At 42.0% G+C, this 26,263-nt stretch overlaps 1 protein-coding gene across 3 annotated transcripts in view; it reads right to left on the bottom strand.

Annotated features, from left to right (window-relative positions):
* Positions 1-26,263, bottom strand: part of erbb4b (erb-b2 receptor tyrosine kinase 4b) — a 276,106-nt gene that overhangs the window by 116,316 nt on the left and 133,527 nt on the right. For all 3 annotated transcript variants that reach the window (XM_062402618.1, XM_062402620.1, XM_062402621.1), the window contains exon 3: positions 9,483-9,669. In XM_062402618.1, the coding sequence (XP_062258602.1) occupies positions 9,483-9,669 (187 nt within the window). The remainder of the gene's footprint in view (positions 1-9,482; positions 9,670-26,263) is intronic.

The raw sequence follows: 26,263 nt of genomic DNA, 5'->3' as shown, positions 1-26,263 counted from the left end.
GTCTGACAATTTCTACAACTTTCCAAAACTGACAAGGTAACAATAAGATGGGGATGTTTAAATCCACTATGTCAGGACCAAGGTAGTGGCTCCAAACATTATCTTATTTGAACATTAAGATTAAATACTTTGCAGCTCAACTAAATAAACAGAGGCATGAGAGGGAGTTAAGGTTGTTTTTAGGCAGTATATTTTGGCTGTAACGAGGGAACATGAAATTGTCACCTCTTGGCCACTTGTTATTGCAAGAGAATTGGATAATATAAATAACGTTAGAGTTTAGTAAACAATATGGTGAGACCTAATTGAATGAATTAATTTTCCATTTCATGCTCGTAGTTTCTCGCTCCCTTATTACCCAGACACGGCGCTGTATAAACTTTCACATTCAGCTGCAGTTTTCGGTCGACATTAAAAACAAACATTTTGTCGAAAGGATCCCTTGAATTTCCTGCAGTTTTGATTGTCCTCCCTTTATTTTCCTCAAGGTGAGACTGCATCCTGTGTGTGATGACGGGCCCCACTGCATTGTCTGGGAACACGACTGTGGAGCACGTGCTTTCAGACCACATCCATGACCAACCTCTGCGTATGGGCAATAAAATAAGCCCTCCAGCCTGGTCGCCCCAATAACAGACTTTAATAACAAACTGAATATGGCTGCATCAGAGCACGACCATCTGTAAAACTGTGGCTGGAAAATTGACACTGAGATTCAGAAAAATACCATCGTTTCACATCAGATCTGTTCAGCACCAGGACAAATAAATGTACCATTAAGTGGTGGCAGAGAATCCAGGAGAGACTTTAAAAAAAAAAATGTTATTTGGTGAAGTCATGCCTGGTGTTGCATGTAGTAACACCCACCATATCTCTGTGGAGACCTGAGATGAACATAAAAGTGCTTTTCATGTCCCATTACCCACCACTGCCTCCATCAATAGCTGCCCCACTTACCCAGGGCTTTGGCCTAAGAGGCAAAAAATAAGCATATTAATTATTAAGCTGCCATGGGAGAAAGAAGAGGCGTGGAAGGGTTGGAGGGTAATATGTGTGTGGTGTGTGTGTGTGTGTGTGTGTAGGCACTGATGCAGGGTTATCACATTTGCTTTTGGTAGCACAGCTTCGGTTACACTCAAGGACAATTTTAATTTCCAGAAACAATTTGATATCTCACGTGTTTTTTCCAGCTGAATAGACAATATTGTTGAAAGTCCTGTTTCTGAAAGTGCCGACCTAATGCCACTTTTGTAAAGTAAGATATTCTCTCTGTCATTTCCAATGGATAGCAAAAAAAAAGACACACTGCTGCCTGTGTGAATTCAGAACTTACATTAAACACCTCATGTCTTTACCACTGGAAAGCCTTTTCTCACTGGTGCCCACAGGTGTCCGTTTAGGCCTCATAACTAAGTTGATAGAAAGTGACATTTTCCTTAGTGGCTTTTGAGACCCACCAAGCTGTCAGTCAGTTCCTATTTTATTTGCTTTCGCACTCACTTTGCTCCTCCTCTGAGATGAGCACTGAGCACTTCTCTGACATCAAAGACCTGTCTGAAACACAGTCTGGCCTCGGGAATCAAAGGGAGAACCGCGTGGCACGGCTGCGGCGACGGCCAATAAGTGACAGGAAGTGAACGTGACAGGAAGTGAACGCGACAGGAACCGAACGTGACAATCACAGCGTGCTTGTTTTGAGTATGCAATCACATATACAGCATGGCAGACTTCTCAAAAGGAGACAACAATGAATAGAAATGAGGCACAATATAAACTGGGCAAACAAGAATCAAAACATACAAACTGAAGTTAAATAAAAGTGAAGTTTTGTTTGTGCGTGTGTGGATCAACGTGAGGTTGAATGTTGTGTTGCAAAACACTGATAGTAAAGGAAGTAAGGTAGTTGTGATGATTGTATCGACATTGTGCCTACTAGATGCAAAGTTAATTTAGGAACATTAGTGGTGCATACGATTTAATTTGATCCTAATTGAATCTTGTAAAATGGAGAAAATGCAAGCAACAAAAAACTAGTGATAAAAACTGAAATCATTAAATCAGTGCCCTGATTTCAATTGAAGGTCTTATGATGTAGAATGTCCATAGTCTTGGTATAATGGAAAAGGTTCTGAATAAAAAACAATGACATTATTTATTTGTTTGAAAAAGCCTGTGTTGAATCCTTTCATATGCAAATAAAAAAGAAAAACTAACTCAAAATTATGGATAATGGATAAAGCATTATTGTTACTTCCAGTTGGCTATACCCTGTGTTGCCGTCGGAAGGAATTTACAAGTTCCAGTAGTGGAATCTTCCTCCAAATGCTCGCAAAAGAAATATGAAAATGACAATTTTAACATCTCCACATCAGCTAAACAGTGAAAAATATTTTAATGAACAAGTGAAAGAATCCGGCTTCCGAATGACTGGTTGTTCTGTGGTGGGGAGAACAGGTACTGGTCGTGATGGGAGGCTGATTCTTTTCAAACAGCCAGGGTTTGGAAATAAGTGGATGTACAGAGGAGCAATCTCAAACTTCCGAGGGAGCCTGGAAATAGGCAAATAATTGCATGTGAGAATATTTCTTTGATACTTTGGAATGATTTAACACTTTATTGCACTAGTGTTTTGTTTAGAGCATTGCTCAGTTCAACTGGTACAGAAACACATGGAGGTTTACGTAAAAACTGCAGAGCAGATTAATCCCCAGCGCACACACTCAAGCACAGACAGTCACACTCATGTCACACTCATGATATCTCTGCAGGAACAACGGGCCAGAGGTCAGACAGGATTTCAACTATATACGTGAACATACTCTTGTTGACAGGGTTAGGGTCAGAGCCAGTTTCTGATCTACAACACAGCAGATTCTTGGCCTGATATAAAGCCACAGCCGGAGGGGATGGAAATGCTGGAGGAAGAGGGAACAGGGATGTGTTTTGATTATTAATTGGGATTAAAATCCCTTCCACACCTATTTTAACTTTTAATGAGGTGAAAGTAGACTCCCCTCTTCCGGCAGGCTGTAAAGCTTCAGTTTGGAAGGCAAATTGGTAATAAGAGGTTGAGTCGTCCTGTTTAGGCGAGTCTGGACATTTTCTCCTGTGGACAAAAGGTGAAGCAGAGGTGAGGTTTGGACTTGACAATTTTTCTAATCATGCGAAAATAGTCTCTGCCGGTCGCTAATGCAGCTGTGGGCTGAGCCAATGTGAATTATTTATATAAAACAGGCATTCTAGACATGTGAACACTACTGCACTTGTTGTAGTGGCATGTTTTCACACACTAGGATGCCTGCATGCATAAAAAGACACAAAATGTTCTCCAAAGCAGAAGACTGTTCTTTAGGATCTTTAATTCTGATTCACATAAAAAAAATAAAAAAAATAAAAAATTGCATTAAGTTTATGTTTCATCTAAAAAATATATATATTTAAATAACCTATATTTGACTATTTGAAAGATGAGAGCTGATCAATCATTTATTTAGCTGTCTTTTATGAAAACAGATCAGATAAGCATTTTCTACTGCATTAATCCGTGTTTTCTATCTTAAGTATGGATTTGAACAAAACTGTAGGAATTGAAATGGTATTAAGAGGAGGTGGTGATCGAAGCTGGGGGGAGATTTAAGTGACACCAGCAGAATAACAATCATCTAGGTAGAAACCTGAGCTGCACCATAGGGAGTCAGTCCAAGGCACGATTCTTGCTGCTTTCATAGTATTAGCATCAGCCAGTTCATTTGATCCAAATGCACTGATTACCAGTCTGCTTTCCCCTTTCCAAATACTGTCATGTCCTCCTTTCATGCATAGTGTCAGAGGACTTACTTTTTTCCAAACGGATCTCTCAGTCTCCTGTGATCTGCATCAGGTTAATGGAAGTGTTTAGATGCTTATTTGGAGGAAAAGCAGTAGACATAAGGTGTCAATGATGTTAAATTGAGATGTATCTTTGTCTTGGTCTAAGTGAGGATGGTTAAGCACAATGGAACTCAAGCTAAAACTGAAAAGTGTACAGTAATTTGATTTATCCAGCACACTGACAATTTTTAATTAGCAAATATCTATTTCGAGTTATCTCTCCCTTCTTAAGACGGGTTGTGCTTTTGTTGCCCATTAATATTTCATAAAGCACAGTACTTTTCTGCTTATTAAATCTCAAACATTTTTAAAGATTGGAAGACATAACAAATAAGAAAGGCATAAATAAGCAACACTGTGCCCTCCAGGCCGTGCTGTGAGTGACATGTGTGGATGGGTCTGCAAAAAAAGAGGATATGTAAGAAATAGCAGATGATTATCATTTTTTTTATGTTGGAAACATTGAAAATAATGGTTAATGTAGTAAAATGAACTGTTATACAAAATATTGATTCCTATAAATACCATACTACAATGTTGGGTTTGTAGTAGTAGAAAAACAAGTACAACTGTAAAGGAAAAGTTTATTTTTAGAAGTTGAGCGCCACTGGTCCCTTGGCATGGAAGCCAAACCCATTGACTCTAATCGTCTCCATTTCTCTGTCACAGAGTGGTAATACAGAGCAATCAATTAACAGCAACCACCACTGATGGCCCATTCAATTTAACATGTGCCTTTTCATGAAGCACATTAGGGGCTCACAAATGTGACAATATGAATGTCGTCCTTCAGAAATAAAGTCCCTCTTGCCCCCTTCCCGGAGTGGTGAAATATTGAGTGTGACACAGGAGTAATTGGATGGGAAGTAATCAATTAGACACACAATTGAAGGAGACCCGAGGTCTACGGGCTGCCAGGCAAGAGGCCCGACTGAGTCCTGGTGACGTGCACTGAACCAATCTCGCATGCCTCCTGTGGCAGAGGGGCTCCTTCTCTGAGAAGTTAGACAGTCAATGGACGTCTCTGGGATCAGACTCAGCCAGTGATTTTACAGCCCGTGCTCAGCAGTCCCTTGTCTGGGGGAAACCGACTGACTGATATCGTCCCGTTCACCTTGCCCCATCCCATCTCATTCCATCCCATCCCTTTCTTTCCCCCGCCTCCCCTGTGCATCGCTGTCACAAGATGCTAAACGGGACATGTTCAGAAGATGATAACCTACATTTATCGAGAGGCTTCGGACACAACAATGGGACTCAGGTGCTCAAAGGGGTGTTGCATGTAGTACAAAATGGCATAAACATTGTGTTGCATGTGTTACTGTGAAAGGCATCAATGTGAAAAAAGAAAGACGACCAAGTGAAATGTGAAGAGAGACAGAAAGCCAAAGAAAGAGGGATACAAAGAAGGAGGAAGGACAGAAAATGGGATAGATAAATAGGGAGCAGATGGGCCATGAAGGAGTGGATAACGCCTTGGCGTAATACTCAGGCATGTGTACATGCATGCGACGAGAGAGGATCATTCAGCAGATGGGGCCTCAGATTGGATGCCTCATTTTGGACAGACGCAGTGCAGGCGTAGGGTGGTTAGAAAAATGAATCAACAACACTAAACAAATCTGAAAAAAAATGATACTGGATGAAATGAAGGAGAGGGAGGAGGTGGCAGTAAACCGCGTTAAATCAGAAAGCTCAACTGTGTTGTCTTCCTTATTGAGGCTGTTATTATTTTGCCAGGGAAGCAGCCTGTAATTACCATGTGAAAGCACAGAGGCAGCCCAGGGTTCATGTAAAATCCTGATGGAAGTGCTGGAAATGTACGCAGGAAGGAAGACACTGTGGGTCAGCGTGCATAAAAATACAGAGTGGGAACTTTGAAAATGTCAGAGAGTGGCTCTGTTTAACCTTTTTCTTGGCAGGCTTAGGGAAGAAAAGGGTAGAAAGAAAGGTACCGGTAGGTATTTGAAGCTTCTCTTTGCAGCAAGCTGAAGGTTCACTTGTCGACCAAAAACACATACAAAATGAATAACCTTGTGGGAAAAGCTTTTTGTCTTTAAATGGAAAGGTGAGTTCCCACAAATGTCTTTGTAAATGGACTTGCATCCCTCAAACATAATATCGCACAGACCGGGCAACTAAACTTTCCACACTGAGGCAAAGAATGTCTTTCACACTTCTTATTCGCCTCTATACACCGCTGAGCACACACCATTCCTCCACTTCTCCCGGCTTGACTGTGCCTGATATTTCATATTCATGAGGATAACTTAGCTAAGCTTGATTGAAAGGTGCATTGGAGGGAGTCCTATCCCTTCTCAGCCTGAGACCTCCTCCTCCCTGTCCTCCAGTCCCCTTAAATCCAGAGTCCACTCACACCTCGCAGGGAGCGCAGCAGGAAAATCAATAGGTGCAATGCTACAATATACTGGCGACAAATTGATTTCATCCCAAGGCAATTTCGACCCGAGTGGAAATGTGGCTGGGTTTCGGCATTAAGGGGGTCTGGGCCTTCTCTCGATTAACCCCTTATGTAGTTAATAAGTTTTAGCCTCTTATATATATGTAGCGTATGGATTATATTGATCACTTTGCACTTCTCCTGGGAGCAGCCGACAGAGAACGATGGGCTAATATGACAGCCACATCAAAGGCGCTGCAATGAATCAGACAGCGAGCCTCGGACTCGGTAAAGCACTTGAGGCAAGGAAGGAGTTTTGATCTGCGCTGCTTGATGTACAAGAGTGGATCTATCCTGATGGTTCAAGCTTACTTCCCAAGCAGCTCTCTGTAGAGGGATGACAAGTGCAACAGTACAAACTGGGACACAAGTTGACTTGTTTCTTCTCCCGGCAGCGAGAGCCTGTTTAGCTGTCTGCACTATCCGTGGAAAAAACTGTGATATGGTGAAGACCGTCCCTATATATCCTTACTTGACCGGCATTATACATGTATTTATTGTGCAAGATCACAAATACTGGCATTGGCTTGATGCAAACGAAAGGGCAGCCTGGTTCACAATGAGAAACTATGCATGCCACTTTACTGTTCATACTCTTTTTTTGCCTCCTGCTGGGATGATATAGCAAAACAGCAATCGTCAACAGCAAACCCTCCCAACATGAAAGAGTCATGTTATTACGAGGCAAACATGTCGCTGTAACACTTTTTAATCATTAACAAGAAAGCAAGCAAGCCTTTTTTTTGCAGGAACAAAAGATACAAGTGCAAAACTTGGTAAGAGTTATGAAGAACCATGAAGAGTTATGAAGTAGAGCAGATTCAGGCCATGGCTGTTGTGCATTTCTTCTTCTCAACTTCATGGCTCGAGGCCACGGATGGCACATCAAACAGTGACTTCTCACAGAGTCCAGATCCCTCAGCACTGGCTTCAACTTGGCACCGCAATGAAAAGGACAGGCTTGCCAAACAAAAATATGCTGGTGGTGCTGGACAACTGCAAATCCCTTAATAATGGCGCAACATACATAAAGTGTACAAGATGGAGCGTAACACACAAGCACAGGCTATAGCTGCACGTACACTCGCAAACGGCTGTGTTGTTTGCCTCGACTCAGGGGGATCACCAGGAAGGAACAGTTGAAGAATACAATGAGAGACATCTGAATTATTTAGAAAGCGGGTTTGGAAGCAGCGGAGGCACACAATGGGTGCCATGCTTTGCAAATCTAAATGCATTCCAGTCAAGGACTCAATTGAAATCTCTCGATTCAGCCAGTAGTTGGCAATTCCGGTGCAGAGTGATGACACTGTCACTGTCACGTCAGCCTCAGTGTGTCCCTGACTTACTCAACATATATACATGTCACTTGGCAGACGCTTTTATCCAAAGCGACTTACATTCAGTGCATTCAACATCTATGAAGGGGCCATTACGGGGTTCAGTATCTTGCCCAGGGACACCTTGGCATGCAGATGGGGAAGACTGAGTATTGAACCAGCGACCGTCTGGTTGGGCGACGAATTTCGTTCAAGCTTGACTATGTACTCAGAACCCCCGAGCTTGAGAAGTGGTTGTCGTTGCCGTGATTGCACAGGTAACTAGTCCCGATGTCACAGCCCCACCACAGAGCGCTGGTTGTCTTTCTACTCTAAGTCCATTCGTATTGAACATCTTGTGTTTTTTTTTACAACAAATTGAACCCTGCAGTCCCTTGGTCTTTTAATAATAAACATGCAAGTGTGACGGCAATAAGACACACATTTTGTGAAATATGCGTTCCACATATAGAAATACATAGAGTTTTGTAATAAGCAGGCAATTAAAACATACCATACATATATATATTTAGATGTTTAAGTAAGATGGTTCCCTGAACGGCATTAAGAAGGTGCACATTGGTTGGATCTATCATCAGAATGTCTAGATCTTGTGTTTTAAACACAACATTAGCCAGCCTAGGCTCTGGCAAGCCCAACTTAGCCCTGTTACTGAAGCTCTACATCTTCAATGCAAGTCAAGCGCTCCATTTCTTACTGACCTCAGTGTCAGGACGCCTTCAGAGAACCTCGCACAACAAGGATCCATTGTTCATCTAGAGGCAGAGCCACCCACACGTTTGCCCTCTTAGTAAACCATTTATCAGTAATCACATTTGCTGTTTTCTCCAACCTCTCGGCAAACGCTGTCAGATCAATTGCAGAGCGTGTTGTGAATCAGAGTGTGTTAGCGGGAGTGAAATAACAGACGAGACAGTCTTTTCACAACATTGCGAGTCAGCATTGTATCTGTCAGTGTGAGAGGGTTAATTGTGAGTACATCGTCAGTCTGAATCTTGGGAAAAGAGGAAGCAGACTGCATGCATTTCCCCATATTTGATGGAGTCAATAAAAGCCAGTAAACAGCTTCCAGCATGTTTGGCCAATTTATTAATTCAACAGCGCTACGTGCATTTTTGTGACAGCGTTTCCTGAAAACACCCATTTAACCACCTGTTATGCACAGAAAAGAGAGAGTAGACGACGCTGTGCTAGGAAAAGCCACTTCAAATTACCTTGGGTGCCTCAACAACAAGATCTGATCACAGTTGAATTCAGCCATAAAAACAAGGACGGCAAATTGAAAGAAGGTAATGGAGTGAAGTGAATAAATGTGCAGATTTAATTTAATCCCCCTCCTGGCTGTTTCACACAAAATGTGAAAAACAAAACTAAATCCTATAATAGTTAACATAATATCAGTTGGTTCCCACTTCATCATTACCTCCTGCTCCCATTTAATGGCTGATTCAACTGTAATTGGAACTTTTAGAGCAGATCTTTGCACTCTCATTGGACAGTGGGCATGAAGAAAAACTGGGTCTGTATATTTTAAGCAGTCACCAGTCACAACTAGCTAAATTGAGTAGTATTAATTTGGTGGTAAATTTAGGCTTCTCAAAAGCAAATGAATCAACTTATACAAAAGCATGTTATCCTGAAGGGTTTGGAAGAATTTCTGACTAGATTTTAAAAACAGAAACACAAACAAACATTACAGGAGGTGAGAAAAAAAACAATTTTAAAGTTTAATGTTTGACCCGGAAAAAAACTCAAACTCAAGACACAAGTCCAAGTTACTTGAGTAAGCAGGAAACACTCGGGTCACTCACCTGTGAGGTTTTTAAGACCCAACTGGCGCAGACCAAAGTTTCCATCACGTCTGTAGTTGAGGAAGATGGCCAGGGAGTAGCGGTCCTCGTACAGCTTGGTTCCTCGGATGATCCTCAAATTCTCTAAAGGCAGGTAGTCAAACTGGTTCAGGGCCACCAACACATAGCCGGTCACTTCTCGGATGGACTGCAAAGGTAGAGAGGGGAGGTGGAAAGTTGCTGCATTTTAGTTTTGCAATAATAATGTTTTTAACAAAGCATTTTATTTTGAAAATAAAAATGGATGACAATGACATTTTTACGTCAGACTGTTTGTAACCTCTGCAAGGTTCCTTTATGCACTCTCCACTCTCTGTACCAAACAAAGTACCAAGATCAAACAAATAGATAGAGCCCATAGTTAAGCTTACATGGGAAACAAGGTTTTGTATTATTTTATAAAAAAATAAATTCATTGTATCACCTTATGCTTCAAATATCTTTAGATAGATTTTGACTTTCCTTTCAACTGAAATCCAAAAAGAGGTCGGGGGAAAATTTGAGAATAAAAATAAACAAACGGAATAGGAAGGGATGAAAAGGGTAAGTCAAAGGCATTCATCAGATCATAGACAGCATCTATCTTCAAGGTCACTTTCCACATATTCAACCATGCCAGTGAGTTGAGTTAGAGCATCTGAGCGGGGATCATTTGCTCCGGGGCTGGTGACCCCGCTGCAAAACTTGGCACGGGGTTCAGCGCTCATGTCCGGGGCCCGGCCTAGGGTGACCGAGCCACAAGGACAGCCATTGCTTCACACTTTAAATGTCATTTAGGAGGGGATATAACAACTGTCGAGAATTTGGCAAGGAGCCACCCAGCTGGAGCTGCTGTTGCATGAATCAAAGTGACAGCCTGTGTCCTCTGTCTCCCATCCACCATCATGGTGGCTGTCATTAGCAGACCGGCGGTCAGAGAAGTCTTTCCACGGCGGCCCGCTGATGCTGATAATCAACAAGCCTGTGTGTGAAGTGGCGTTGGGCGAAGAAATGAGTCCTAAGGATGGCCCTGGCAGCGGAGTCATGGCGGTTGACAGCTGTCAGAGAGCATGGCCGTCAGCCACAAGTAAGTAAGCCGCAGTCACGGCTCCGCCATCATTACCCAGCTGATTACCATTAATAGAAACAGACATGCCAGAGTCCGTTGAGTCTTTGTGCATTTATGTGCATGAGTGATGGGGACTTTATATTCAGCGTGTGTCCGTGCAAGTGTTTATCGATTTCAAAACTAGTTGGAAAAAGAAGATCAAGTCAGGCACTTAGAGAATCACTGATGGTATCTGTGGGTTCTAAGAAGAACGGTTGTTGTGAATGTGTCTACTTGTCAGGGTGAATCATAAGTCCTTGTGCATGCAGGAGTGAACAATATGTTGAGCCCCTTTAATGTCGGTACATGTCCTACTCTGAACAAAGGGTGAGACAATCAGGGCCTTCACACTTTGACTCTATATCACCAGCCAAGAGGTGAAGATGACTCACAAACACCGTGCAGGGAGTGTGAAGGTCTTTTCAGCACTACGCCATCAAATAGCTCCAAGTCCATGTAGTCCAGTGACATTGTCCTGGGCGCTTTGCCATAAGCTCAGCTTCTTCAGTCCTGATACTGTTTTCATGCGACCAAAAAGCTGAGGGTGGCCCACCGCAGTAAGTGCAATCAACTCTGGATGAATGACTCTGAGCATACACAACTAATAATTATTTCTGGGCACACACTTTATGGGTGTTTCTTCACTTTTTTTTTCCTGAGCCTGTTTATTACCCCACTCGCACGGTGGCTGGTTTGTTATTTTTCGCGCCACCGGATCAATACTTTCCGAAGTGCAGCCCTGCAGAGGGGAATAAAACACGGGGAGAAAGAAGATGGCAGCGACACACACTTTTCTCCCCACAGATTGTTCCGTTCAATAATGGACTGCTTGGATAAAAAAGGGAAGCAACGTGAAGTGATTACAGGCCCGTGCTGAGCTAATGACCAAATCTGCTCTGTGTGACTTTCATTAAACTCAGATCAACAAATCTAGCGCTCCACCTCAACCCCAAGCGAAGAAGGCTGTATGCCCACTTCAGGGAGCCAGGCACCTGGATTGCAGCGGGCTGTTAATACACAGGAGTCCATCATTGTGTGGTGGAGGAGCGGTTCTATGTTTGACACAGGTGCCGTTGTAATATTATTTTCAATTTTTGATCTAGATGCTAAATTTATTTTTGAGGCACCTGCATGACCTCCTCTGTTTAGCGTCAGTGCAATTAGAGCAGCAAATTACCTGCTAAATATAACAACATGACCCAATGTTGTCCTGGATTTCTCCAAGTAAAAATAGCTCTTCCGTCCAACTATCTTGATGCAGGTGTCTTGGGCACGTGTGATGGAGAACCTGCTTCATTTTACTGAAACCCACGTTTTTGCCCTCCCTTTAGATTAATCTCTTATTGCAAGATATGGGCCGAGCCAATCCATGCTTGGGGTACTTCAGTCCAAAAGTATAATCTTTCTTTTAAAAAGTGAGTGTGCACAAACAGAGGGATGTTTCTTTACTGCATGCACACTGAACTCTGTAGCACCCCCCCCCCCCCCCCCGAACCCGCCCACAACCCTAACCCCAGACACATGCACTTCCCAGGAGATCAGATCGTCAGAGTCCCAGTAACAGTGAACAAAAGAGACAGAGAGAGCCAGATTCACTAGATTAACAGGGATTTCTCCCTCCTCCCTCCTCCCTGAGCCGAAGCATTTGTGAACGGAAGTGTGGCAGCGGAACAAACCCCTCACTTGAGTCGCTGAGACGTGCGCGGTTTGTTAAATCGAGTCCTTCAATCTCCAACTTCTAAAGGAGGAAGAGAAGGGAGGGAGGTTTTCTGGGGTTGAGTCAGTGAAGGGAGGAAAGCGAAAAGGGTATGGAGGGAAGGGGAGGCAGAGAAGGAGGGATACACCACTGCAGAAGGAGGAGCCCAGTCAAGTGGATCGGACTTGGTCTATGTGTATTTTAATACATAATTAAAATCGCACCTGTTCCAGTTCAGGGGAAGAGACAGGGACACAGTAAAGGGTGTAAGGAGAGGTGAAGTGCTGGGGTGGGTGGTAAAGGGCTGAACGCGTAATGACACCATTAGCATGTTTGAAGAGACCGAACACACGTTAGCATGATTGCCTTTCATTTCCATACATATTGAGGCGTAGTGATGTGCCCCGGTGGGCTGCGGTCATTGAAGGCAGATACACAGGAGTGCGCAGCGAGGGCTTAAGGCTCGCCTTGCATCAGCAAGCCCTCATCCTCTATTTCCATATCTCCTCCCTAAACGCTCAGCCTGAGCTCACATCCACATCTGTAAACACTCACACACACACACACACCAAATCTGGATGGAGTGTCTACAAGTGTAAGTGAGAGAATCTTCCCGAGTTTCCCCCGGAGCTCATCCTCCGTATAACTGACAACCAAGTTAAACTATTGCCAGTAATTGTCCCAAATTGTTAAAGCAAAGGATTCATTAGTGGTTTGGCATTCATTTTTAATGTAAAATTGTCACGTGTGTTATATTTCCATCTTGATTATATCATATCATCATACTGATGCTGTGTGAGTGCAATATACCGCAGCAGTACCATCCAGGATGGAATCTTTGATATTCACATTAAGCAGTATGGCCATGCTTCCCTTTAAGTCAACAAAGTGTCCAACAAACAGCCCTGGTAACACCTCAATCCCTCTGGAGTGGCTCAAACCCAATACGAGTCACTTTAAACACCTGCAGTTGATGCTGTGTTTGATGTGTGTGTGTGTGTGTGTGTGTGTGTGAGAGAGAGAGAAAAGTGTGTGTGCGAGAGCATGTGCATCACTCAAGTCTCTTTTATTGCTTGGACAAGATTACAATGATGAATCATCTTTGAAGATGAAGAGAAAGTATCCCCTCTGATTCTCACACAACACCTCTCATGAAACACAGCTGTGTGTTTGTGTTGTGTGGCTGTAGGGAAGGAATTCTCTTTTTTCATTGCCGATTGTAGTAACAACCCCAACAAAGAGCATGGGGACATGAAGGATTTGAAGGACCCTGTTGTCTGTCGGTGTTCCATGTCCTTCCCTTGTGGCTCAAGGATGTCTCCCAGGATTTCTGTGGGGCTAATCAAATTCAAATTACCTTTGCAGTAAGACAAGAAAGGCCCTTTATTTATTCTAATTATAAACATAATAAGCAAAGTAAAAAAAGCATATGATGAGGTTGAATGGCACTCAATAGGATAAATACCTCCACCAAGGCCCAACAGGGTTTCTTGGTCCATACCCCATTCTTCCATTGAGATTCAAGAAAATTGACTCAGTAGCTTTAAAAGTCACACAAACAGCAATGGAAACATAACCTCCTCAGCAAAGGTTATGAATACAGAAATGCAAGAAAAAATAAACTATCCAACATTCATATATGTAACTGAAATGATGTCAGTTTGCTGTTTTGTATTTAGGTTTCGATTCGCTGCTGCTTCTGAATGAGATTGGCAAAGGGAGGGTGACTTTGAGAAGAACCCGTTCAGCAAGTGTGCTTTCCACGTATGCTGAGGCAATGTGCAGCGCTCAGTTGATGTTTGACTGTCATTGGCTGCGACAGTATGACAGTCTACTTGTCAAGCTTGATGACAAGAAAGGCCTGTAAGCTGCATGCATCATTGATAGAAAACACCAAGATGGTGAAATACAGAAAAACTGTAGAGAGAGCGAGAGAGAGAGAGCGAGAGAGAGAGAGAGAGAGAGAGAGAGAGAGAGAGAGAGAGAGAGAGAGAGAGAGAGAGAGAGAGAGAGAGATTGAGAGAGATACTTTTGTGAACCAAAGTATATATAGATAAATGGAAAAAACAAATGGTCATCCGTTTAAATGCAGCTCTATTATTACATCACTACATTATCATGTGATATCATATATTACTACAATAGAAAATCCTCGTAAGATCTTGCTTAATCCCTGCCACAGGAGCCAACAGCTGCTGCACAAACAGATGAGGTTGGATGGGGATGCTTTTCATTGACACTGCATATTTGCTAAATATCTGGCTCCACTGAAATGTTGTAAAAGTGTCTGCTCTCTCCATGACTGCAGTCAGAAGTTAATTAAAAAATCAGTCCAAAGATCTTCTGTGTAGTATAGGTCTCTAATTTACATTATCTGCCTCATCACACCTCTAAGGTAAGATGGGTGATATTGAGAATGGGTGGGGCCTGTGGGTGGGTGTGCAACGGTCATAGTACAAAAAAAAGGAGTGATTATTTTTGCAAACACTTCCTGCCCGATGCCTTTGAGCTCATCTAACTCATCTCCCTTGGTCACAGGCCAGACAATGAGACATGGCACAACTAATGATTTTCTAACCCAGTTTATTTCCCTAGTCCTTCTTCTCCCTCTGTGTTGTGCAGCAACAAATTATCCAACCAATATAAACCAAATAATTGTGGCATGCAGTAACATGTTATTGACCGAATACTGAATTGAAAAGAGAGCAGACATAACATCTGATGCAAAGATTCAAGAGCTCCCTTTATAGGGTCAACACATGAAACGGAGCCAGAGAGATATATTGTGATGCTTAAAATGTTTAATTTAATGTGACCGACCTCCACAAAATGCCACACCTCTCTGATCCAGGTGACAACTACTATCAGCCAAGCGGAGGCTGGGAGTGACACGTTGCAGCCTACAGAGTGTAGCAACACCCATTTCCTTCAAGATATGTCTGCTGTAGTCTAAGTCCCAATTTTGCCTGTAGCCATGAAGGGGTAGTGTGTTCCCATTATCCCCTTCAACCGTTGTGTATTCAGGATGCCCCTAAAACGAAAGGGTAGACAAAGATTCCTGAATTCTTTACGAATGGATGAAGCTAATCAAGATGGCGACCGCTGCGGGTAAAAGTCTTATAAATGTTAGTATGAAATCATGCAAAAATAATCCTGATCATTTAAGTCTAATATCCTATTTTGACCCAGTAGCAAATGTAAATGTCATTGAATCGCTGTGACAAACATTTCAATTTAATATAATTACGATTTCACGCCATCAAAGCAAGCCTGTTAACAGTCTGAGTGAGAGTAACAAGTAACATTTGTCACAATATATAAAGTTCAAAAGATTGTGTAGCTGCAAATTTTGCAAACTTCCCCACTCATGCTACAGAGATTTCAGTGCAGTGGATATGACGAATGTAACATTGAAAGAGGCGATGTGAACATGCCGATGCGTCCCAACTCCTGGGGGAAGATTTGTGTGCCTCAGTTTGGAGGGGACACTATGCACCATGGGCACTTCATATCGAGGGGTAGGGCTAACGCCTGGGACACACCGGCTGTGGAAAGGCCACGGAGAGACTGCATGTTAACGCTGGCTTAGGTTCATCCACCGTTCTGCTACTGCCAGGAGAGGAATTGGGACAGTCCCTAAGAGCAAGATGTGGACAGAACTTCAAAATCTGCATCAATCACCTGTGTAGTTAAGCTGCTGAGAGACATTGGGAAGACACAAGTTTCCCTTAGAAATTACATGCCTCTGGATAACGAGAGCTTACAGTCATCTTTGCTTCTCTTTAAAGCAGATTTAACATGGTTGTAAACAGGAATCAGGTGCATTTGCATCATCGTTTTGTGTTTACATATGCAGTTTGATGTGCAGTTTAAAGGACTCATTCCTGCATCCCTATCAGACTGGAGCTGCTGATGTAGGTGTTCCATTAGTTCTTGTCATGCTTTTCATTGTGTTGATCAGATCTACACAAGGCTGCCGTGACTTACAAACTGTAAGAAAAGAATCAGTTGTGATGAAAGAACTTTGTAGCTTCTGACAATGTTGGATTCAGCCTTTAAGAGAAGCCCTAAAATGGTAATAGTGTGTATAATATAAGATAATTCATCCCAGAAGGTAGGACTAATGTCAGAATAAAAATGAGAAAAATAAAACTTTTGACTTACAACCAAGTGGAAGCACAATATGTCAAATCAGTTGAGTTTTACTCACAACAACAACAACAGCAACCCCATGATACATTTGATCTTCCACCACAGCACATGAAATGCTTTTTCAAGTAAAAGAAAAACAGACTCCCATCTACAATAAGTGTTCACTGTATTTACTCTTATTTCTGCCAGAAACTGCGCTATCCTTTCCTTATCTGGGACCCATCAGGCTTTGACATTGACGCATGAGGACTGCTCTGCAAACCAGCACTGTACTCTGAATCAGATTCCTCCCTTGAAATATCCACCTGACGGACTGACTACGCTGTTCCTGTAAAAATGCATTTCATATATTTGAAAAATGGTTTGTAATGGTACCAAGTCCGATATTAAAAGCAAAACATATAGTATAGTCCTCTATATGCGAGAAAGATCAGGCTTTTCTTTTCACAAAATATATTCTGTTTACCCTGAATGGGTGGCCTTTCAAGGGCTTGTGGGTAGGGAAACCACAAACAACCCCCCATCTAAACGCAAACACACACACACACATACACACACCCACACACACATCCATAGTTTCTCTCACTGTCTCTCATCATGGCAGCTCTTTCCCATTTCACCTCCCTGACAGTTCCTGAATTGAGCTCGGAAGCCCTCTGTCATTAAGATTGACTTTCACCTTTGGCAGCGAAATGAATAGGGTGGTGTTCAGCTTGTGCTGTGAGAAGCATTAATACAGAGGAAGGAGAGAGAGCCATTTTCTTCACAACTTACCGCCATCAGCGGCTGTTTATCATACACTTTATTAATTCTAATTGATTGATTTGTAAACTACAATTGATCTGTAATGATGGAAGACAACAGAGCAGTGCGATTGGTGGGAATTGTTGTTGGACCAGAGTTTTCTTTAGAGCTGGAAAAAATGATAAGGGATTGTAGCATTGCATGTTGGCCTAATTAAAAAGTTACTGACGGCAAAAAAAAGTATTATATCCGAAAAAATGCATTTAATGCTATATGTGATTGTTCCCTCCCTTGTAAAACTGACAGCATCCATTAGCTACCCTCTGAAGTTGACCTTATTAGCTCACACTTGTCTATACTTGGACATTAGCCTACCAATGGTGTGTGGCTGACGTGTAGCAACCAGGATCCATTTCATCCTCCACTTGTCTACCTTCAGCAGGGAGATGAAGACAGATACAAAAGGAGAACAGTGGAGTGACACCTCTTCCCTTGAGGAGAAACGGCGACTTCATCAGAGCACTGGTAATGAGTGGACTCCTGTGGGGAATTCTCCAAATGGACTAATTTGTAATTGACTCAGTGCATTAATTACCAGCCTGGTTACGTCTGTGTCATGGTTAATATTGTGCCGATCTGACGGGGCTGGGAGGCCCGTCTGCATTGGGACTGTTCGGGTGAGGCAGCCATTATTCAATTACGCTGCGCATATCAGCGGCGAGGCAAGTCTTAATCCAAGAATAATCACTTCCCCATGCTCCTCTACTACGAGCTCACGTGTGTGTGTGTGGTGGGAGGCTTTTGGGGTGGGAGGTAATGCAAAATCCATGTAGTCCATGGTTAACTCCTTAATAAGGCCTGGGAACCAAGTCCCACTGGTGCTTACACGATTTCTACCATTTACTGAGATAATTTTGCACTTTAATTAAAGTTTCCAATGATTTTCTGATCAACTTTGACATTTGTGGGGGGGGGGGGTCCACATTTACAGTTTTCAATTACATGCATTTTACAAACTAACAATTTCCTCGACATAACATCATGTTTGCTGTAGTCACAAAGCACCTCTGGGCTTCCATCTCTCTCATCTATTTGATATCCCTCTGTAACACCATCATAAACATGAAGTATAACTTTTACTGCACAGATGGAAGTACGCACTGCAACATACAGGACTACTCCTGAATATCAGCTCCAGCAATAGATGTCACATAGTCACACAACCTAGTAATGAATCGTGATTTGAGTCCTTGATTGATAAAATATTCAGATTTTCACTCTGTTAAAGTGATTTCTGAAAATACATAATTTGATTTGATTACGATTGACACATTGTCGGTTAAATTCCCCCAAATCTCGCCACATAGAAAATCGTATTGCATACTATAGGTTGCACAAAAGCTAATCTGAGCAGTAACGCTGGATTGCTAATGCTGTCATCCCTAGTCCTCTCTGACTGTGAGTGACATCCTCAAATTATGGGATGTGAAAAGTGAAAGCACAGAGGCCTTATGGGTAATCTTGCGATATAAATACTGTAATTGCAGATGAATTTAAGTGTGATTGATCCAGTATGGATTCCCCTTTTGGAGACAGGCTCAACAACATAAACCATCCACCGACACCTGTGTGTGTGTGTGTGTGTGTGTGTGTGTGTGTGTGTGTAAGTGAGTCTTGTTCATGTGACTCATACAATCAGACCATGTGTTCCATCTCTACTTACAAAACAAGTGGAGAGCGTACAGGCATTTTTCCCTTTATCAACTTTTTGTTCAACAACAATCTGATTTCAGCCCTGAGCAAGGCGAGAAGATAAATTAGAGGGCTCTCTCTCTCCTCACAGTTGATTATTTTCGGCTTTGATCTGGGGCGGCCGTCCCCTAACCATTCTATAAGAGTTTGGACCGAGCACAAAACAACAAAAACATCACCAACGGCCCCGCGAGTAACCATGCAGTACTTCACTGAGCCCTTCGCTGTTTATTTCAGTGCGGCAATCTTAACACCGCCCACAGGAGCCTTAGATCATCTACAGTATCCTCTCTACGGGGCACATTTACCTTCTATTCAGAAAGGGCATTTTAATGCAAAAACACAGAGAAGACAGATTCTCGATGTGAAGTCGGGGCTTCTTCAGGATGCAGGTGCCTTTAAATAATCCCTGAAGAAGCCCCATGGGTGGGATAACATTTTTCCTCTTAGATGCTTACAGCATGAAAATAGCACAATGTTGCTCTTTAGCCGGATAAGAACCGTAACATGTGAAATCTTAACTAACTAACATACAACTAAATGACCAAGGCAATCTTTATTTGTATTTTTTTCCTTGTACAATGTGACGTAGCAAACACCCTCTGGGAGTTCTGTGCTGGTCTTAGCGCCATCAAATTAGAAGTCTGGTCAGACACTTTGGTGCAGAGGGGGTTGTCACACAGCGGCCCTGTTACTTCAGCCAACCACTAGTACCCCAGCGAGACTGTTAAATGTTGCTGTGGGGGAGCCTCGGCCACACGTAATGGCCCTAACGGCATTATTAGCTAATAAAGGTTGATGGACCTCGCGGCTCTATAAATTTAGGAGGACAGGAGACTAAGAAGCAGTGGCCGTGTTAAGGTGAGGTCTCAGTCTGCAAATTTATGTATCTCCTTTGTTTTGCACTAAAGCACAACCTGCAAAGGACTCATGATGCACATCACGTGTTAAGGTCTAGGGAGGAACAAGTGCGCTATGTTTTACTAACTGAAATATGTCATAGTCACACAATATTTTCCTGATGTTATAAGATTATAAATACATTTATTTATACACTTCCTACAGATCAGTGGAGTCAACATTTTACTACATTGTATTATGCAGATGAAAGTAGCCTAAATGCATATATGCTGTCTTCCTACTTTTAATTACATATTCTTTCTACTTTGTCTTTACAGTAATAATAATAATATTTATTAATATTACTAGTATAAAGACACAGTAAGTGACTTCTTTAAGATAAGCGCCTCATGGGCTCAAATGTATCACTTACAACTCGTTCTGTCATGTTTAGCAGGCTTTTAATCATACAATGTTATACTGTGCACCAGAACTAGGAATTAACTGACTATACATCAATCTGCGATCGAGACCACAAGCATAGTCCAGAGCACTATAAAGTAAACTCTGGTCATGTTGGCGATGTGCTGCTCGGAGCCTCTGCTAATGAAGTGATCGATGAAAAGTCTCTTTGTGGACAGCCCGGCTAACAAAAAGTTATTTTTGACAAATCAATATTGATAAGGACTGAAGATGAAATAAATGGAAGTGCACCCAGCCAGATAATGTGTCTACCAAGTATTGCTTAAAAGGCCCTCTTTATACCTTGTCTGAGCTCAGTGATGGCCCAACAAAAAGTGGGGAAGAAATAGGTGGTGTGGCCTCCTCTTCAGACCAGAGGAAATCTCTGAAATTGAAGATAAAGGTCTTGCTCTATCCACAGGGAACTAAGGAAACAGTTTTCTGACCCACTTGGCTGTCCTCTCCCTCTCTCACTCACTCACTCATTCACACACAGACACACACACATACACACACAGACTCACAAATGCAGCAAGAGACTGGCTGTACCCTGTCCATGGAGTTTTATTTGGCAGCCAGACCCATCAGCATTTCTAAGAATTAAACAAACCCAGATAACAGCCATGTTTAATTAAGATGTTCAAGTGTTACCGTGGAATTAGAGCAGAGCATTACGAACTGAGAGACTGTGTGTGTGTGTATTGCCTTCAGATCAGCCATGAAAAAGTGACATCACCTGTGCACAAATAAAACTCCTGATTTTTTCATTAAATATTGTGTGCACATTTTTCCATGGAACTTGGAGGCCTCAATATCCTCCTATGCCAATATCTGCAACAAAATGTGGGGTTGTAACATTTATATAATTACGTATTATGATTATGATTCAAGGAAAGTCAAAAAGTAAAACAAATCAAGAGTCAAAATATTGGAAAACAGGAAAACAAGGCTCCAATTATCACACTTTTAAACAAAACACATTTCTATCTGACTGTCATGGCAGTTGGCATTGTTTTAGAAATACCAATGAACATAGTTAGAAGCTATGGCTCTGTGAAAAACAACATTTGATTTCTCTGAACTGCATAATGTGCATTTAAATGAGTGCAAACATTCAATATCTAACCTTAAAACCATGTCAGCGGCCAGTGGGATAGATTGTTAAGCAGTTCTTGTGGAGTGAATGATCCAGACTCATATACAGAGGAGGCTAGAGTTATCACCAAACATTTGAAAATGAACGTTGAATATGCGTAACAAAATTGTTCAAGGAACCACAGACACCATTGAATTCCAGTAAACATAATCCAAACATAGTGCAGTGATTTGTCAGGGTTAAACCTAACTACATCTGTATGTGACGTAGGATGGAGGAAATTTATGATAGCTAGCTAGCTAATTAATCCAATCAGGTGACACTAACTAAGCGGGCATCGTGATGGATAGCCACCGTAACGCAACGTAGCTCGGATGCACGGGGACCATTAGTCAGATGATACCTGGGAATGAAAGGCTTTAAATCACAAACAGTCCACTAGCAAACCTCTGAAGTTACCTGTATCATATTCAGCTGCCTTTTTTCAAACAGCCCGACCCGACCCACACACGCACGCGCACACACACACACACACACACACACACGCACACAAACACACGCACACACACACACACACACACACACACACAAACAGTGACACCAGGGATCAATCAGAGTTCACTTACCCCGGGAAAGACACAGAGGTCTGCCTCTAATGGTGGGTAAGGCCATGGTAACTATCTGCAGCAAGAACTTAACATGCTATGCTATTCTATTTGGAGGGAAGTTTTACAAATTCAAGTTGGCCAGGTGAAAGGCAGAAAAAAAGTAATTATGTCTCTTTTGTGCGATGTTTTGTCTGCCCTGTGGAGACAGAAAATGATGTTACACACTTCACAGTTGTGTTTATATGCATGCGTGCGTCTGTGCGAGTGTACGTGGGTGTCAGCCAGTTTATTCCTTAGCAGACCGGACTTAAGGGAGCAAGTTGGGAGCTGCCGCCCAAGTAAGAAACAATGAATATTTTAACTGTTTTAATGGAAATCTCCTGTATGAGTAACGACAGTACTTCATGATGTAGCAGTTAACTAGTTCATAGCCAGAAGCCACAGCTGTGGTGGGATCCTTTTTGGTTTGTGAGGTTCTTACATAAAAACGACCCTAATGAACTTAGTTTTGCGTTGCTCAAGAGTGCTACAGAAGGGCCAAGGCTCAACCTTTTTTAGAGCTTGATCAGACCATTTAGTTGAACGATGGTTGTCTCTCGTGTTTCATCACAGACAACTGACAAAAGGAACTTTGGTTCAGTTGAAACGGTTTGATTTGGCCAATCACTAATTCACCTTATCTCAACCGCCCTGTCTCATCTCCTTCGGATGGCGAGACACCATAGAGTCGAGTCTGCCCTAAAGATGTTACATGGCTCTTGAAGCATATTATAACCTATTGTCCTCAACACAAAGATGGCTGAAAAGCGACCATCACTAACACCAAAGAAATCTGCTGTCTAAGAGACATGATGAGCAAAGTTAGCTTTCATAAAGAACCACTGGAGAAAATGAAATTGATTCATTGAATGATGAGGTACGTAGTGAACTTGTATCCATATCAAATGGAACTTCTTCCTAGCAAATTATCCTAAAAGTCTTCTCAACCCATATCTCCAACTAACTTTCTGTCTATTTCCATCTTCCGCTCTTTTTGCACCTTTCTTTTTCGGGAACTTGCTAGTATACTGTAGATGCCAATGAAAGAGCCGTAAATGTCAGACCAATTTTTGCTTCCAAGATAGTTGCGCAAAGGCCTAGACAAAAGCCTATGTAATTACAGTAGAAGTCACTGGTCCATTAGTGATAAAGACATGATGGCTTGCATGGGTAGAGCTGGCACCGTTGGCTCCCCACAATGCATTCATTTCAGGGTAAAAGCTACAATTATTCTAAAAGAGACTCCTTTTCATATTCTCTATCTGCTGTGAAGCTTCTTTATGTTTCTTCTCCTTCCTTCTATGACACCATCAGGCACGGGGATATTATCAGCATAAAACAGTGTCATCAACTCAATGAGCAATTAAGTTATTCTCTCATCTATTTGGAGGAAGTCAGAAATGCTCTGAATAGAACAAAAAGACCTTTCCTCCCTCACCACCTCTGTCCCAATTATGTCTTGTGCTGCTATAGCTGACTTTTTGGTTTCTTTTGTGGTTCTTCTTCAGATGACATGGCTATACTTTTGGAGGACAGATAGTGGGAACAATAGAGGATCCCACTGTGCCGGTCTATGTGGGTCTAGACATGACTATGGTAGACCTTGTCTCTTTTTCAGTCAATATAATGAAGCGCTAATTCCTCGCACATCCAGCCCGTTAAAAGTTTTGCCAGGAAAGCATTCATATTTGGGTTTAAACTGCGACTTTGGCATCCACACCGAGTACTGCTAGCTTTGTTTGCTACAGACAAGTTACTATACACCTGCAGCCACACTGTTGCACATGCAAATAGCAGTGCTAGCGATGGGCACCTAGTGTGCGAATAACAGCTACCTAAGAAAATCTCAATGATAGATAACATTTTGAGGTTTAAGACACTATATATAAATTTACTGGTATAATTTATGTTCACAAACAATAAATCATTTGATTGTTAACAATAACAAATTAATGATTTTATTCTGAGATGGTATACTCAGGCAGGGTTGAGAAAGGACTATTAGCAGAGAACTAATTCTAATAATTCTGTATCATGATGCTTGTCAGGATAGTCAGAGCCAAAGTTAGGTGAAGACAAGGCAGGACCAGTTATCTCATCAGCATGTCCTTTCATCTGTCTTCTCAAACTACCTTGTGCGTCTGGGGTTTTCTACTCAAACACTGCGCTGAGTGACTGTCTCCTGCAGAAGTGAATAAAGAAGACAGTATTTCTACTAAGACAAAAACCAAAACAAACTAAAATTGTTAGTATGCTCAACAGAACCTGAGCATTTCTGTAGTATGCAGACCATTCTAGATGGCTCGTGACATTCAGTGTAATATGTACTGGTGGGTGATAGACAGACCGACAGACAAGTAGGCCAATAGCCAGGGACAGAAAGTGAAGCTTTGCTTGTCTTTGACACTTTGGTTTCTACCCTTCCAAGTTAATTTGGCTTGCATGGGTCAGCGCCCCTGACCGCAACAGCCCCCCCCCCCCCAACCCCCGAGGCAACGTAGACCCTCAGCCACCCCCCTCTGAGCTATTTATTCCCAAAACTCACTGGTAATATTGGCTGAGGCCTAATCAACATTTAGCTCCTCTGAGTGTGTTATTACACAGCAATTGATGGATGGTACAATTATACCCTGTGTCACTTAGCTAAATGGCTATGTAATCCTAATGAGTTTTTATTCAAACACTGACTAGTTAGCGCAAGGAGAGCTGGAGGAGGAGGACGGGGTGGGGGTGTGCAGTGGAGGTGGCGCGGGGGGTTGTGGGGAGAAGATGGAAATGAAAAGGGAAGCCGCAACAACATACATATATAGAGAAAAGAGGAGGATAAAAGAAGGAAAGAGAGAGAGAGAGAGAGAGAGAGAGAGAGAGAGAGAGAGAGAGAGAGAGAGAGAGAGAGAGAGAAAAGGAGATTTTCGGTGTACAAGTAATCAAGTTACATGATGAATGTGTGTTACTCTTGTAATGGGAATCGGCAGCAGTTCGGCCTGGGTGGTTGGATGCAGAGCACTTTTCAAGTTGCAGTTTGAAAAACAACTGTGGGGGGCTATGGTCTTAGCGTGAAAGGTAAAGCTTACATCACATATTTGACTTTATGTCCATATTGGATCATGTTGGACAGGTTAGTTTTCACTCTAAATATCATCAATGAGTAAATTGTAAAAAGTAAGATTTTTAAAAACCATTATGTAAACATTAAACTTATCACTGAATATAATCCAGTGATGTTCTATAGTGATGGATTATATAAGAGTGTATCCTGGCTTCAAATTGCATGAGCAGCACTTTATCTAGCATGTAAAAAATTAATTACAGAACAGGTAAATGTTAAGTGTTTAGGTCAATGTGGAAAAAAAATGTCACAAAGCTACTCCCAGCCTCACATGTTGGAATTTATTAAATCAAGTGTGTGATATAAATATGACAAACTCTTAACATTATTTTCCTCTTTTAAACTCAAACGTGAGAGATGAGAATTTTTAGTTGTGAATTCCCTCTGATATATATTTATATTGGGTTAGGGTCAGGGTTAGGGTTAGATTGGATTTTTATGGGGGGAAAAAAAGGTACACTACAAATTTGTATCATACAAATGCTTATGATGCAGAATAGTCAACATGGTCCAGAAAATACCACTAGGATCAATGTATAATTGATAAATTGATGGTTTATTGGTAAAAGTATTGGTTTTTCATTCATTAAACACATAATGAGGTAACATAGGGACGAGAGGTAAAGAAAGAGCAAGAAACAAAAATATGCACTGTACAAGAAAATCTCCACTGCACAAGAAAAAATGTTGTGAGCCTAATTCCTGCTCAGTTGCTTTTCAGCAACAAATCACCCTTGCATGTTTAGTGAAGCCAGCAGGCGGGTGCTTCTGTTTTCAAAGATTGGAAACAACAGAACAAGTTGAATGGGTCAAATAATGCTTACACACCCACTACAGAGATTAAAATGTTTCTGGCAAAATAAACTCACAAGGTCTTGTATTGTCATGCATGGACTCTCTAGCACAGGCTAAATGCACATAGAGTGGAGGACTAAATAAACCCAGAGAGGATCAAATGAGCTATTTGTGTGCAGTTATCGATAAAGCGTTTTAAATGAGGAGGACAGAGTCTGTGTCCAGCTGAACTATTGTGCTTCGTCCATTTGAGCCTTAACCCCAGCCATTCTTGAAAAGGACTCCCTCGCCTCAGCTGCAGTGGGTGGAAATTGATTCCGATCCTCCTGAGACGTCGGTCCATATCATTCACTCCATGTGGC

This window comes from Platichthys flesus, chromosome 13, assembly GCF_949316205.1.
Source record: "Platichthys flesus chromosome 13, fPlaFle2.1, whole genome shotgun sequence".
NCBI lineage: Eukaryota > Metazoa > Chordata > Actinopteri > Pleuronectiformes > Pleuronectidae > Platichthys > Platichthys flesus.
This window is presented reverse-complemented; position numbering and strand designations above follow the sequence as displayed.